At 27.0% G+C, this 17,097-nt stretch overlaps 2 protein-coding genes across 2 annotated transcripts; both read right to left on the minus strand.

The window, feature by feature from the left end:
• Positions 1-524: 524 nt before the first annotated feature.
• Positions 525-2,335, minus strand: LOC123264894 (39S ribosomal protein L12, mitochondrial). The gene is made up of 4 exons (XM_044728411.1): positions 2,172-2,335; positions 1,768-1,996; positions 1,550-1,678; positions 525-713 (listed from the first exon to the last, which is right to left on the minus strand). The coding sequence occupies exons 1-4, from the start codon at positions 2,228-2,230 to the stop codon at positions 597-599; spliced, it is 534 nt and encodes a 177-aa protein (XP_044584346.1). The 5' UTR covers positions 2,231-2,335; the 3' UTR covers positions 525-596.
• Positions 2,336-7,602: 5,267 nt separating this feature from the next.
• Positions 7,603-13,897, minus strand: LOC123265231. The gene is made up of 4 exons (XM_044728886.1): positions 13,714-13,897; positions 10,081-10,246; positions 8,947-9,206; positions 7,603-8,134 (listed from the first exon to the last, which is right to left on the minus strand). Exons 2-4 carry the CDS (start codon positions 10,243-10,245, stop codon positions 8,035-8,037), a joined length of 525 nt encoding a protein of 174 aa, XP_044584821.1. The 5' UTR covers position 10,246; positions 13,714-13,897; the 3' UTR covers positions 7,603-8,034.
• Between the last annotated feature and the right edge of the window lie 3,200 nt (positions 13,898-17,097).

The following is a 17,097-nucleotide window of genomic DNA, read 5'->3' on the forward strand; positions in this document are numbered from 1 at the left end:
CGACTATTAAAAATAAATGTAATTTTATTTTATTTTATTAAGAAATTTAATGTAAGAATTATATAGTGTTTTTGTTCGGTAATAAACTCAACCGAAATCAATCTCTGTGTATTATTTATTATTTGGAAATATTAATAGGGAAAAAGAAGAATATAAAGTTTCTTCACAGGGGATTAGAGGAAACGGGATCTTATGTTGGAAATAAAATTTAGTTTCTCAAGATACTTGGCAAATAACGTTCTTATATATTTTTATACGCGCTCTATTCTTCTAGATAATACTTTCTATCATATATTCAATATTGTAAATTACAAAACAATAAGGCTAGTTCCCAGAATTTAGATTATAGCCAAAGGAATGAAAGTTTTTGCTTTAGCTCCGGTTATTTTTTTACTAGATCAAAGATCTCGGGTTGAGAATTTTAAACAATCAACTTTTTTTATAAATTAATATTAATTTTGATACTAAATTTTTATTCCAAGAAAATACTCAAGTGATAAGTAAAGAAAAAAAGGCTTGTTATATTGATATTAATATTTATTATAAAACTAATAATAAAGGATGATAAATGATAAAAAAATTCATCAATATAAAATTTATGCAACTTCTACTTCTCCTCCAACTTTTTCAATGGCTTCTTTTAATTTGTCAGCTTCCTCCTTGGAGATGTCAGCTTTGACAACTGTTGGAACTGACTCTACGAATTTCTTAGCCTAGACAAAGAATAAAAATTATAAGTGTGTGAAAAAATATTATCGATAGCAATAATCTATATTATGGTTTCATATCATTCATTAATAGTCAATTTATTATGATAGATATTTAGGCTGCATTCGAAAATGCTCTACCTCTAGATACATAATTAAGAAATTACCTTGTATCTTGACAACTATTGACATTTATAAAGATATAAGCTCATCCCGATGTTACACTCATCGAGACCTTTCATTTGAGTACCCACATCAATTTTTCATATATTTATATATATATATATATATATATATATATATATATATATATATATATATATATATATATATATATATTTATATATAAGAAATATATCAAAAATGCATGTGGGTATTCAAATGAAAGCTCTTGATGAATGTAACATCAGGATGAGCTTATATCTTTAAAAATGTCAATATTTAAGAAAGTACAGTGTAATTTAACATAATTAAGAAACGACCTTGTATCTCGTGAACTCTTGACATTTTTAAAGATATAAGCTCATCCCGATGTTACACTCATTAAGTACTTTCATTTGAGTACCCACATGAATTTTTCATATATTTATATATATTATATATATGTATATATGAAAAATATATGAAAAATTGATGTGGGTACTCAAATGAAAGCTCTTGATGAGTGTAACATCGGGATGAGCTTATATCTTTAAAAACGTTAATAGTTAAAAAAGTACAGTGCAATTTAACAAAAGTCATTATTTAATAAAGCAAAATTTTGTTTATTTATAATTAACAAATCACGACAATCACATAGTGATTGCAATGTTGCTAGTAGTAATCAAAGAAGTTTTAAATACCTGAACAAGATTCATTTCAGGCATCAGAGTCTTAATTTCCTTTATCAACGCAACCTTCTGTTTGTCATTGAATTTAACTAACTTTACGGTAAACGACGTTTGGACTCTTTGAGGTGCTGCTTCTTCTTCCTAAAAATAGAAATTTAATTTTTAAGTTAAAAAAAAGTCAAATTAAAAATTTTTAATAGTCAAAAATGTAAGTTTGAAAAAAAAATTACCTCAGCTTTGGGAGCTGCGACGCTACCAACGGCCATAACAGGCGCATCAGGAAGATTAAGTCGTCTTTTCAGGACGTCGCTTAATTGTGACACTTCTATTAAATTCAAAGCTGTAATTTCTTGGACAAGTTTTTCAATCTTAGGGCTCAGGGCTGGATCGGCTCCTTCAGGTACAGGAATTGTCAATTTTGGAGCTGAAGCCGCTACTGCTTCTTGACAATATCTGAAACTGTTAAAATTTTGTTAATTACTTTTAATTGTATTTTAAATTATTTTTTAATTTTTAATTTGCAATTTTTATATCATGATATTTATAAAATAAAAGTCCAGAGTAAGGTTATGTAAACCATGGAGATACAAGTAACAAATAAAATTACAATAAATAATAATAATAAAAAACTTACCATGTATGAAATTGTCGGAATGTAACTTTGCATCGTGCAATTGATCTCAGAGAGTTCATTGTTAAATTATTTATTTAATTGATATCTTTAGAGGAGGCAAATTTATGTTACACGCCGTGTTGGAGTGTGTTGGTGTGTTTTTATGAGCAAGCGCAGTGATCAGGTGACTGAAATATATACCGGGAATATACAATATAGATATGCCAGAAATTCTGTAAAATTAAAAAAATTAATAATTATTTATTAATAAAAATTTAATTAATTAAAAAATTATGCAATGCGAACATCTACAAGTAAATGTAAAATGACCCAAGAATGTCATATTTAATAAGGTTATTACTGCGTAATAAGTAATCAGCGCATTGAGTACCTGAAAAATAAATGGACAATTTATTTTTTTTTTTTATTTCTTCTTCAATAATTTAATTAGTAAGAAAAAAATAATACTTCTTGATCTTTCATGTTGTATCGAAAAAACCAGCGGCATATGCACAGCCAAGATGACAGTGATATTAATATCAAAACAGGAACTGATGAAGAAGCACACACTTTTATATTTAACATTGGTTAATATTTAATTTATTTTGTTTATTTTTTAATTTTATTTTTTACATATTTTTTTAAGATGATGTTACGAAAAATTTTGACTTTTACATGAGTTCAGTCTTTTGTTTTTAAATTATTTAAGTCATAATAAAGAACAAAAGAGAATTATTCTGAATAAAAAAAATTAATAAATTATTTAAGTATAAAGAAAAAAATAAACAAACTATGCTAACAAATTTTATAAAATAATTTTTTATAATAAATTAAAAATTGCCGCGCTGAGATTGGATGCGCGCGCAGTTTCACGTTTCACTTCGTCATTCTGATCAAGATGTCGACTCACGATCACTTTCCCGCGTACTCTCCGCTAATTAATTAATTTTAGTTATTTATTTTGTTAGATATTTGACAAATTATACTTATTAAGGAATCCCCAATCCTAGAATTTCAGTTAAAAATAATAATTTTTATTAAACAAGCTTAATAAATATAAAAAACTTGTCATTTTAAAAGTAACAATCGAGTTTATAGGCATTGATCCCCTGGCGGATCCGAATCACGGTAAAATACCGTAATTAAAGTGATTCACGGTGAATTCACGGTGAAAACCTGTAATTCGGTTATTTACCAAACTTCTCGGTAAAAAACGGTAAAGTCACCGTGTTTTCACGGTAATTCACAGTAAATTCACCGAAATTTACGGTGAAATTTTTATGAAACACCGTAATATCACCATAATTCTTCGAAATCTCAAATCACGGTAAAATGAAACGATTACGGTGAATTTACGGTAAAATACGGTATTTCCCTGAAACACCGTGCCGTTATCTTTTCATGTAATTTTGAGTTTCGTGGACATAATGTCTTATCCCGTATATTTTGTTTAGCTGAAACTGAACATCGTCATTATTCTTGCGAAATCATGGGCCATCAATTGTTTATAGCCATTTATTTAAACAATTGTTAAAAAAAAGTATATTTTTACTAAAGAAATAGTTTTTTTTATTTCGAACAATTTTAAGGCAAAAGTTGCTCTTATAAAATTTCCGTATAGTTAAGAATGTTTGAGTTTTGAATTTTTTTTAATTTGAAATACATATTTTTTCACAATTTTAAAGATTAATTACAAAAGGAAAAATTATTTAATATTAAAATAAATATGTATGAATGTACAGAAGATCACCGAAAGTTGCTATTCGAAATCTAAAATGCTGTTGTTGTTTGTTCATAATACAAAAACAGAGCAATCAAAGTTGGTCCATTTGACAAGTAACTCGCTACAATTGGCGGCGCATGCGCAAAGCGAGTATTTATTGCTTTTTTTTTCTCTCAAGCGTTTTATATAAATAATATATAATGACAAAACTTTCGTCTTCAAATTATCAAAAATATTTTAAAAAAAATATTCGTTGTAAATTAAGCATCTTATTGATTATCTGTTGTACTGTCTAATCAAAGTACAGTCAACGCTCTTTGTATTTGACTCGCCCGTACAGGACCATTCTCTGTATTTGACTCGTCCTTGTCCATAAGAGCTGTGTAAAATCGTCAAATACAGAGGAAGAATGTGGTCAAATACAGAGAGCGGTCAAATACAGAGAGGTCCAATACAGAGAGCGTCGACTGTAATCAAATAATGGAATTAAATTGTTTTATTTTTAATTTAATATTTAAATATTAAATTCTTTTAATTAATCATTTAGAAATATTTAAATATTTTAATTTTTTTTTTTTTAAAGAGAAAACTAGTAGCTGAATCGAGAAGAGTAATTTAGTGATGTAGTGTGAAGTGAAGTGAAGTGTAAAAGTAGTTTTTTGAATTTTTATTTTCAAAATTGTGGTACATAAGTAGTGTTAGTTAGTATCATTATTTTCTTATTATGTTATTTCTCAAGATTATTATCTACAAATTCAATTTTTTTTTTTGTATCTCCTACAAGGTTTTCAGGCAAGATAATTTATTACATATTTTTTTTGAAGTTTACAATTTTTAATAAATAATGATAACTTTTCATCTTCTTACAGAGATTGAAAGAAGTCGCTGCTGATGGTCTGGACATTTCTCGGCATGGTAAGTGTGTTTTGTACTTAAATTTTTGCCAACGCTGGATGATGATATCAATTATGAAATAACGACTATAAAGTAAAAATAACTCTGAAAATTCCGCGGAAAGTAGTTCAGAAAAATGAGCAAGTTAAAGACATTAGTTTTTTACAATATAATTTATTATCAATGATTATTAATTAATTAATATTAATTTATAAAATATTCATTAAACAGAATTTAAAGCGATTTTAATAACACTACCTGATAAAATATTCTATAGCGTATTTTAGGGTCGTACTATAATAAGAATGATTAAAAATTTTTTTAATTTAATCTTAGCTTATTCTAGGTGTAACATTAGACTTTCTTTTATATTAATGCAGAAACTTAATAAGTAATTATCAATTTTAATTACAACTTGAATACGCTGCAGTAATTAATTTATCTTCAGCTTATCAGAAATCATTTTTTATCTGCTTAAAATTATTTCTTTTCCAATCAACAACGCAATGTTGAAATTTACGTTGACCTACAGCGCTTTTTTCCTCATATGAATATTAATTTTTATTAATATCTCTTTTTTCCAACAAGTTTCTCTATATATTATATTTACAAGGCTCGGTATATTTGCTTTGGTACTCTATGAAAATATAACAATGTAAATTTATATTATTTTAATAAAAGTATCTTCAATCAACATTTTTTAAAATAAATTGTAGGGTTCAACCATCAACTGACCTTTGGACAGTTATAATATATTTTTTTTTAAATCATTAAAAATTACAAACAGTCATAAAAAAGCTCAATTTACTTAAAAAAAAAAATTTCTTCATAGAGTACCAGTACACCAAATCTCAGTAATAACTTGTACGTGTGCGTTCAATGGCTTACATAATATTCTTAGATAATTAGAGCCTGTATTTAAAAAATTTATAATTTTGATCTATTAATTCCTCAGTTATGTTTCTTTTTTGACTCGCCCTCTATTCGATTTATTTATTATTATTATTTTACATACAAAAATCACCATTTTAAACTTTTCAAAATTTATCACTGCTGTTTAAACTTTTCAATTTAAATAAATCACATTTTATTTTTATTTAAAATTAATTTATCTTTTCTGATTTTAATTTTTAAATTTAAATAATCATCTCTAATTTACTAAAAATCTGTGATATAAATTGAAAATTTTAAACAGACTCATACAAATGACTATCAAATATTAAATACAATATTTAAAAAAAGCTACTGAAGCGTTAATAATAATCTTTATTGAAAAAATGGCTTACTCTCGATGCACCGTCAAGTTAACGTGAATAGAAAAATACTCTTAACTATTCACTCGATTCAATTCATCATTGAAGTATAAACTTCAATTCTCAATATTATTATACATATTATTATTCTTAACACATCTCTCCTCACCAACCGTAAACTGTTTGTATTATTATTCTTATTTCATGATAACTTACTATTAAGTATCACTTGTGTCAATTATTATAAAATATTAACTATTTTATAATTACATTACATTATATTAATATTTATAGTTCTTAATCTAGCAAACATAATGTAAATGGTACAATTTTAATAAGTATATCTACATTATGTTTCATTTCATTTGATAATAAGCTTAATGTGCTTTTCAAAAGCAATTTGCTGCATTTAAATTGTTGCTTATTTGCAAATAATTACTTGAGTCGACTCATGAAAAAAATTAACTTGATAAGTTTATTTTTTTATCAGTGTTTGTTTATTGTATTGTGTAATTTCAGCGTCAGAGTGGTTCACATTTGGCAGCTGATGATTTGCTAATTTTTTATATCTTTAAAATACTTTTTTTTTTAAGATTTTATTATTTGAAACATTAATTGAATTATTTTCGAGATTTAAAAATTTTTTATCAAATTCAAAGTACCCAATTAATAGAGTATTTAAAAAATAAAAAAATTAGCGCATCAGTAAGTGCTTTGCAAATAATTTCTTAATTAATTAATCGATAAATTAATCCTACGTGATTAATTTCACTATATTCACAAAGGCTTTTCTTAAAAAAATTAACAAATAAATAAAAATAGATACAAAAATACAATTGAATAAAAGCTGAACTAAAAAAATAAAAGTTTGAAACTTCTAACTCGTTTCTCAGTAACCTTTAGCTTATTTGTGCTCTCATAACAGAAATAATAATTTACTTTTCTTTTGTTTAAAAACGTTGCTCTTAGGATGGCTATGTTATGCAATTACCTAATTACCTTTAATAAATAAAAGTAATACAACTAATTTTTAACTCAGGGTCAGACTTTTATCTTTTTAATAGTCATAAAAAAATAATGTTTATTAAGTGGAACACATTGATGCCAAAATTGAACATATTTGTAATATCCTTCAAGGATTCAAATTGATAATCAAATCACTATATTTTTTATCTTTAATAATAATTACTATTATTTTATTTTATTTGAATAATTAACGCAGCCTTATTACGTAGTTTATTTGATACAAGATTATCAATTGCAAGGTTTAAGAAACAATCGATCGACAATTTTTATTTTGCTTTTATCCTCAGACAAAATTTTAGCAATTCCAAATTTAGTTTAATTTTTTAACAATTACAGTAGAAGATTTAGTTTTTGTATAATAATATAATTTTAGATTAAACCCAATTGTATTCTATCGATATTTTGTCCGTGGATAAAAACGTTTAGAAATTTTAATTAAAAAAAATACCATGTTACATAGATGGTATGTAATAATAATCATAATAATGAATATTTAAATATATATTAAAAATGTATTTATATAATCCTAATATTATTTAAAAATTTGATTTAATTATTGTTTTATTTTGTTGAAAATATTAAAGATTATAATTATGCCATACTTCCGAACTTTTAAAAAATCATGGCAGTCTAATAATGCCACTTGATTTTTTTTTTATTGTATTGTATTTATCATTTACCATTTGTAAATTCTAATATTGTTATTATAGTTAATTATCATTAATTTACAGCCAAAAATTACATTAAGTTTATCGAAAGAGGAATCGGGATGACAAATAACAATAATATTAGGATTGATTAATTGAACAAATAATTGATTGTTAAAAAACTAAAAAATGAGATTGAATCAAACGAAACTTTGCTCGCGAGGGTCGACAGGATGAGTGTGGAGAACGGAGGCATTTGTTGCGTGGGAAGTCGCTGAAGAAAACGACGAGGATGTTGTAGGACAGGATGATGAGGACATCCTCTTCGAGGCCGGCTGAGCCTAGGTATTATTCCCGTGTTTTCGGACCTTGTTCTCGAGAACGGGGGTTGGCTTACCGACAAGGTCTTCAAGCTCATCTGGCGTGAGAACCGTAAAGTCCCTGAAATTTGTAATTATATTAATTTAATATAAACAACACCTTTTATTAGTTTTTAGATTTAATGTTTGTATTAGACTGTATGTATTTAGCACGTAACTACACAGGTGATTATCTTGAGGCTTAAGTTTTGCTAATATAAGCGAGGGTTGATTACAAGATCGAGATAAATTTATTTTTAGCTTCTTTTTAATTCAAGTTTTGTTTTTAAATTGATAATTTGATTTTGATGGGGTTGGAATTTTTTTTTAAAAAAGTCTCTTTAGAAAAAATATTTTTTTCAACCCTTTACGTGTGTATAACCCGTGGATGTTTGAATTATTTTTATAAATATTCTCCTGTGAATGTTTTTAGTTTAAAAATCCATTTCCGTCAATTAAAAATAAACATTCGATAGGTCAAAAAATAAAAACGATGTTTGCCAAAAGCAAAGTTTAACAGCAATATAAAATATTTAAAATAATTCCCAACTGGAATCGTATCAACAAACATTTAACGAGATTTTTAATTAAAACGATCCCTCTGTGATGATTATAAATTTTTCACAACTTTTTACTCCACAGTGTTTGAGTTTAAAAAAAAAATTGCAATGTACAAGACAGAGTAGAGAAAAAAAAAAAGGAGTTTAAAAAAGCAAAATCGGCTTACGGAGTACGGAGAGTTTGTTCATAATATTATACTGGGGGATTTAAAAGTAATAAGAATAACATTTTATGAAAGTTGAGTAATAAAGTGTAAAAGTAAGACTTATATAATGTGGGTAGTGACAAAATATTATTGTGTATGTATGTATGGATATGATGATGATATTATACCTATGTTGGGCTAAGAGCATGTCTATACTGGTAACACTCCGTTGATGAGTGGAATCTTTCTGGGCAGCCCTCTTTCTTCTGAGCCAGAGAGCTCTCAACTGTGCCAGAAGGGCGCCGAGGGCCAAGAGGGTGCATCCGACTCCGATGAGTGCCGTTGAATATTGCGCAGCTTCAGCTCCTGGTGCCAGCTGCACCAGCCCGACAATGAGAACAACAACTCCCAAGAGAATAGAACCTACGACGACATGTAGAGCGTTTATCTGTAAATTCAAATGGAAATCAAGTTGTTATTATTATTGTACATTATGTATATAGTATCTGCTTATGTTTCCGCGGGTCCATGGATCTCTTTAGTCATATTCATACACATATATTTCCACTGCATTGTCAATTATCATGCATAACATACCTCGCGACAATGTCGGTGTATATATAAGCGCCTGTAGTTGCTTTGAATTTACTTTTTTATTTTTAGTTATGATTATTTATCGCGAGATTATTTTTCAGTTCAAAATTCTTTACATTATTTATTTTTTTTTTTTTTTTAATTAGGGGATATTTTTTATTGATCAGAAAAAAATTATCAAAAAATTTTGCAATTACTATTTGTTAAAATGAAACAGCAGTTCAGTTTTAAAAATTTTTATTAACAGTTAATAAATGTAGTTTTATTTTAAAAAACATTTATTAAAAGTTAAAAAATAATTACTTTTATTTAATAAATTAATAAATTAATAAATTGTTTTTAAATAAATAAATTTTATTAGGGTAGAAACGTGAGTAGACATTAATAGATTAATGAGAAAACGATTAATCTAATTATTAATAGTAATAGTAACGTGAGAATAAACTTTATAATTAAAATCACTTGAATCGTATTTTAGCTTACAAGCACAAATAATATAAACACTCGGAATAAGAGTAAATAGATTCAGCGAGTAGAGTAACCATAAACACGACCAGACGCCCACAGACTTTGATGACGTCAGCTTGCTCATGTTTCAATGGTTTTTACAATTACAATGGAATTAATTGTACTTACACGTGGCGTGAGAACTTTATTATCGAGTTACGGTTGAGTTTACTCTAGTCTTTTAAAAATACATTTTTAAACATGACATTATAATACTTTACCTTGCCACAGAAAAAATACTCGGGTTGTTCTTTTTCCGTTAAGGCGACGACTGCTTCGCTATCTGTGAGAGGGCTTCCAGGTTGACTCGCTCCGGTTCGAGCTTTTTCGTGGTAGTATGTTTTGTGGAAGACCTTCACTGAAGGCACTGGTAACGCTGTAATCATTCTAAAGTTTTCTCTTTCTCAGTAAATTTCACCACAATAATGATTAGTCATTTCTATTGAAATTTAAACTTTTGACCTTCGATTTTAATTCCCGAGAAATAAAGCTTAATAAGGAAGTTATGTCGCTAAAAGCTTCCGGGAAAGATAATATTTTTATATCAACCATCAGCATTTTCTTTTACTACCAGTTGATGTCAAAGAGCTCAAAAGTTACGATAAATTCCGCTCGTGTGTACATTATGACGCAACCTCAAGATCGTAGGTGTAGACATCGAGATATCTGATATAATATTATTCTATCCTATATATATATATATATATATATATGTGTGTAGGAGTGACCTTTTTCGGTATTTATCTTCCAATAAAAACTTTTTCTCATCACGAAACTTCTGCGAATTTAAAACTCGGTTTAAATCGTAATTGTCAATTTTTTGGGACATGAGCTCAGGAGGTTGCTATCGATATTTTTTTTATTTTTTAAAAATTACATGTCAAAGCTCTGAAGAATTTTTTGTCTTAAGAAATTCAATAGAGTCACTTAAAAGCTTCTTCTTTGGAAAGATTAATTAAATGATAACAACTTCTAGTGCTCAATAAGATATTAAGTTGTCAATATTTACATTCTCAATATCTTAGTACGTACTCAAGTGAATTGAAAGTACAGTTTAAATTCTCTTGGGGAAACTAAACGTCGGTATTCATGGGAGATAGCGAATTAGTGTTAATAAATTGTATTGTATATTCAGTAATTTTTTTATAAGTGAAGTTTTATTTTTAGCTTTATTTTCTGGGATGAAGAATCATAAACCATTAATTAGAGTTTAAATTGAATTTAATTTTACGACTCACTCGAAAAATACCGACGCAATTTATATTTATGTCTTTGAACAATCTAGAATTATTGTTACTTTCTATCACGTAACTATAACGTAATACATAAAGTTTCTAAAGTAATGCTCGGAAGTTTACCGTCACTACGGGCAGTAAAATGTCTTCTAGATCCTCAGAGGACGCGATAATTTTTTTTATAGTCCACAGTCACTGATACAGAGCAAGAAATACAAGTTTTAAAAATTTTTTATATAAATTTTTATTTCGAGAAAACAATGAGGAAGAATGTGGAGTATTAAAAAAATGATGGAAGATAGTTCCGGTATGTAGAGTAGTTTTACTTTGTCCGTCATATATAATGAAGATTTTTAGATGGAGATTAAAAGTTATTTTTGCAGCTTATTTTAAATATGAGAGTAGGTCGGAAAAAAATTAAACTTTCGGTGAAAATTAAAGTGGATGCCGCTTCGCTTTTTATAGATGGTTGGTACTTTTCGCATCAGAATGAATAATTATAAGCATTGACCGCGAGCTGGTGAACAACTATTTTGCGGTTGTCATTCTGTTTGAATAAACAGACTAAAAATATATATAACACATCTACAAAATAATCCATATGATATGATAAATAATTTTTCAATTTATTAATTATTCAGTCTAATCCCAGGTCTCGTGTTTTAAAATCCGGTAAACGGATAAATAAACTTATGTAAATGACTTTTATTTGTTCAACATCGATAGGCAGATTGTCTTTATCAAAAGGTATAGGGCTTCGTTCCTTTTACGCGTTTACAAAACGTGGTAAGCTGCAGGTGGGAGTTTAAGTAAGTCGAAAATGAAACAATGCCACCTGGGTTTGGGTCGGGGATTATTATGTGCTAAATATCAAATCCATAGATCAGAAATAAAAGTTGGCAAGCATCCTTTATCACATTGTAAGTCAGCAATGCATGAAAAGTAGAGCAGCTGAGTGCCGGATTTTAGTAGATCTTACAGAGATATAGTCAGACGTGTGCCGATGTGCTGAGATGTCTGTTATTTATTGATTTTAGATCTATGTCACTTGATATATCCATACAAAGTAGAACAATTTCATTGTCAAATGGATTCCCAAAAATAATAACTTTGTTTTGTCGAAACTGGAGTAATTAAAGTTTGGAAAAAAATTAAATACACTGAAAGTTTTTGAGCTTTTATATTTTTAAGTTAAATTTATTGGACATCAATTGCCAGTATAATTTTCCGATAAATAAATTTTAAAAAGCTTCAATGTAAATAAATATTGAATCAAGAAAGGGGTGAGAGGTTGAAGCTCTCGACTGGTCTCTGGTCTGAGCTGCAGAACCTGGCAATTCGATAATCGAGGCACTACGGCCGTCGGCCCCTCGGTGAATCTAGGACACGTTATTGCGACTCTACCAAACAGAGTTTTTTATCCACGTGCAAACGTTGAATAAACTCAAGTATATACTTTAGATGTTATTGTTGAATTGTTATTCTTTTATAGTGTGAGTATGAAGGAAATTTCGCCATGGTTAGCATGGGGATAAATATAGAAAGAAAGAAAGAAAGAAAGAAAGAAAGAAAGAAATAGAATAGGGTGTAAATGGAATACATTTATAACGGAACAGGACATGCAACTGTCATTAGTCATTATCTCTCCCTTAGAAGCATCATGACAAGGTGATTAAGAATACGGTTGTGGATTAAGCACAACAAATGTAAAGTAGAACAGTGACCCGGATCAAGCCGGATCATCGTATCATGCACGTGTACTTGATAAAGGAGTGCAAATTTAATTTTACGAATGTTATTTTTGACTTTTTTGTTAATGTATTGTTATATTTATTTTTCAATAGAAAATTTTATTTCTTTTTAAATTAAAAAATTATCTGCTGATACTCATTAAAAAAGAGGTATTATTATTATTATTATTATTATTTTTATTAATAAAATTAAATTATTATTATAGTTACGTTTTGGCCAAGATATTTTAAGGTTTGTTATGTACAAAGTCGCTGACATTTTGGCCCTGTTCCAGTTTTGACTCACGTAGGTTAACTTATCAATGACTTTATACTACCGAATACTACGTTTATGACTAAATCATGCATTAGTCTAGCCCAATTTTATTTTTAAATGTTTGCGACTGATAAAAAAAATTTTTTTAAAACTTTTAACTTTAAAAATACAATTTAAAAATGTATTAACAAAAAAAAAAAAACTTAATAATAAATTCATAAGCTTCTTTATTTAACCCGCGGTCAAAAAGCTAAAAAAACTAACAATTACTTCAAAGTAGCCTCTAAAGAAAAGCATATCACGCCGGTGTAGGTGAAGCATCAGTAACGTGTGAATAAAAAAAGGTCCTTGAGCAATTAGCTGAGTCTATAGACTCTAGATTATAGACCACATCTCCTTCATATGAATAAAAAGTAAAGTACATCATTATAATTAGATAAGTAAAACGGAAAACTACCGGTTGGCAAATGTGGAGCAACATTCATTAGAAAATAAAAGCAGAAGACATAATTCAAAGCGCGGCGTATGAAAAAATTATGTATTGTTTACACTTTAATGTAGTTAATATAATAATAATAATAATAATAATTTAGATAGAAAAAGGGCACTCACTTTAGTTGGTTGTGTCTAAAAGTAGAGCCAGCTAGTTAAAACTCACTAAACTTGTTTGTTATTCGATTAGAGTACAATGAACAATGAGTACCAATATCAAAGGAATATATTGTTGGTAAATAAGGAGTTAGCCCGCCTTTGGTGTGTTTGACGGGTTGCTGGTCCCGCGGAAACTGAGCTTCGCCACGTTAAGTTTAGTTAGTGTGTATTCTGGTCGATAAACCACCACCCTACGCTCGCCCACTTGTTCCCACCAAGGGTGACTACACGTCCGCGCTTGTCGGTATCATCATTCTTAAAAATAGCTCAATGTCCTATGACGAACTTACCCTTTTAGTTTTTATTTTTTTACACTCGATCGCTCGTCTATACCACCTATTGATTCTCTGATTTATGCTTCCAATCCAAAGATTAATTTTTGTTAATTATAATGGAAGAATACTTTCAATTTAAAATTCACCTTCGAATCTTTTTCCGATTTTTTATTTAATTTTTACAACGAAATTACGAAATTTAATTTAATGATTGATGAAAAATGATCAGTTGAAAAAAAACTGATTAAAAAATTTAATTTGTTATTCTCAGCTCCGATTGGACCGAAAGATTAAAATCACCGGAGTCAGAAAAACATCTCTGTCATTAGTCACCTAAATAATCCTTTTTACTCGAATAATCTAACGGGTTTCTGATTATTACACTTTACAATTGAGGAAATCCTTCAAATTGTTAGAATTTACAGTAAAATTAATAAATTTAATAGGATAAGGTATTACGTGACCGGAAGGTAGGAAATAATTATAGTTCAAATATTTTTGAGCTCAAGTAATATGTTCAAAAATATTTCTGGGATGTAAGAATTTTTTTTTTTTCAAATTGATACGAAAAAAAATATAAAAAAGTAGTTTTGAAAAAAATCTTTTTTTGAGCCTCAGAAATTACAAAAGCAGAAATTATTTTAGTACATGTTTTTATGTAGAATTATACATATGAGAGCTACAATTTTATTTATTTATTTATATTACAATATTTTTAGCGATAAAAACATCACATTGTTAATATTTATGACTCTATAACTATATTTAAAGATAATGACAAATTGATTGTGATTTTATTTATAATAAATAGCTGTGCGCATGTCGATGAATCATTTTCGCATAAAAATTATTTACGTCTGAGAACTTAGGGTAAATAAATTACAACTAAATTTTTCTTTGTTTCGTGGTTAATTTTTTGTAAAAAATTATAAATTTACAATTAAACGGTTTAACTTTTACCGATCGCTGATTATACGACGTTAATTTTATAGAAAAAATCGGAGAACTTTGAATAGTTGGACTTGTAAAAAAATTATACTTTCAGTTAAAAGATCGGATTTATTTATTTTTTGAAATGATTTAATTTACCTTTCTACAATTAATATCTACTGCTAAAATTTTAATTTATACGCAACAATATTTTAGAAAGACCTTTTTTTTCATTACACAGTTATTTTTGAATATTCATCATTTTTCAAATAAATTAATGGAAAGGCTTCAGTTCATCACTTTTTTAATAACTTTCATTTTTTATTTCATAATTATTAATTAAATGCAATTATCCAACATCTATTTTACCTTTATTTTATTTTATTGAAATTAAAATAAGATAATAAAATCTTTAGTGTAAATTGTAAAAATTAAAATATTTTTTTCGATAATGAATTTAATTTGCAATAATAAAATTTAATAAATAAGTGCAAAATAGATGTCAGAGAGCTTACAAAAAAAAAAAATAATTTGGTAATAAATGATATTAAATACAAAATATAAAAATAGTTTATAGTTTGTACATCCAGAGTAATTAACATTAAATAATTATAATATTTTATTACATTTAAATATTATTAAAAAGAATTAAAACTAAAAATTTATTGTGCAACTTGGGTTTTATTATTAATTTACAGCTTCTTCAAGCTCAGTCTTTTTAATTAAAGAGATCTCACACGATTTTTATAATAAATAAATTATTTTTCATTTTAAAAATTTCTTCCAGCAATATCACTCTTTTAAAAATGAATTTAATAATTTTGAAATACTTTTTGACTGCCGTATAAATTGTCAAAGTTTTCCAACCATCGTGGAAGATCTCAAATTTTTAGAATAATAATGACCTCCAATTGCACAATAAATTTTAAAAGGATTACAATTCACTTGATAAAAGAAATATAAAATATATAAATATTTCAGAGATATTTGTAATAGAAGTAAACAATTGTATACATATGAGATCGTAAGATTATCAAGTACATGTGATAGCAAAATAACAAAAAGTACGGAAGCAATAAGACGGAAGTATGGAAGTTATTGCGTTAGTCTAGTTACAACTCGTAAGATATTCAAAAAATTTAGAAGGAAGAATTTCACAATTCTACTAAACAATGTCCTTGAATAATTAAGTTAAATAGTTTACAGGACACTTAAATATTTAATTCCAACTAATGCTTAATTCCTTGATAAAGAAATAAATATACGTATGTTTAAAATAGATAATACTTGGTCTTTTTTATTTTAATATTATCCACAGTTGAGCTTAAAGCGTTAAAAATGTTGTAAAAAAATCATAAGTTGTCGTGATTTATTTAGATCAACTCGTAATCACAAAATGGCGTAGCAAGCGTCAACAATTTACACATTTTATTTATACAGTTTTTATTTTAATAATATTTTTGTTTGCTTGCGTTAGAGATTTTTCAAAATTATTAACGTTAATTGGTGCTCATATCTGAGAATTAACTAATATATGCAATTATTATTTTTATATATTATTTATATTTTACGTATAATTAAATCTTTATTTTATATCACTGCTCAATACGGTCATAATTTTATGATTTCTTTTTTTTTTTTTTTTTTTTTCAATCACCTTCGTTTAATTATTTGTTTGTATTTATATATTGTTTTACAATAAAATCATTTAAATAGCCAGTGAAAATTTATTCATTCTACTTAATTGATTTTTTTTTATAATTTAACTAAAAATTTTAAGTTTTAAAAAATTTTATACGGACCTCGATAATAATTTTAATATTAAAATGCAATTAAAACATTTTCCCAGGTAGTAAAATTTCTAAAATATTTAATTTGTCTGTAATAATTAAAGTAGAATTTATAAATTTTCACTGAAATAATTTCTAACATCGATATAACATTTTTATAATATAAGAAAGTGGACCCAAATAGTAGTCGAACGTATGTCATAAAAGTGAATAATATATGGAAGTTTTCATTTAAAATATCTGTTTAAATATTACGTAAATTTAATTTAAGGAATAAAATATATACATGTGTTTATATATGTTAAAATTTATCTTTTTTATGTTTTGTAATCGATGTCTACATTATCATC

Source organism: Cotesia glomerata, linkage group LG5 (genome assembly GCF_020080835.1).
Source record: "Cotesia glomerata isolate CgM1 linkage group LG5, MPM_Cglom_v2.3, whole genome shotgun sequence".
Taxonomy (NCBI): domain Eukaryota; kingdom Metazoa; phylum Arthropoda; class Insecta; order Hymenoptera; family Braconidae; genus Cotesia; species Cotesia glomerata.

What these genes read in the sequence shown, in the direction of transcription:
- LOC123265231 (XM_044728886.1), bottom strand. Translation starts at nt 10,245, where the DNA reads ATGATTACAGCGTTACCAGTGCCTTCAGTGAAGGTCTTCCACAAAACA. An exon ending in AGTATTTTTTCTGTGGCAAG is followed by an intron (nt 9,207 to 10,080) that starts GTAAAGTATTAT and finishes TTGAATTTACAG; the next exon opens with ATAAACGCTCTACATGTCGT. An exon ending in ATGCTCTTAGCCCAACATAG is followed by an intron (nt 8,135 to 8,946) that starts GTATAATATCAT and finishes TACAAATTTCAG; the next exon opens with GGACTTTACGGTTCTCACGC.
- LOC123264894 (XM_044728411.1), bottom strand. Translation starts at nt 2,230, where the DNA reads ATGAACTCTCTGAGATCAATTGCACGATGCAAAGTTACATTCCGACAA. An exon ending in TTCCGACAATTTCATACATG is followed by an intron (nt 1,997 to 2,171) that starts GTAAGTTTTTTA and finishes AAATTTTAACAG; the next exon opens with TTTCAGATATTGTCAAGAAG. An exon ending in CTGAAATGAATCTTGTTCAG is followed by an intron (nt 714 to 1,549) that starts GTATTTAAAACT and finishes TTCTTTGTCTAG; the next exon opens with GCTAAGAAATTCGTAGAGTC.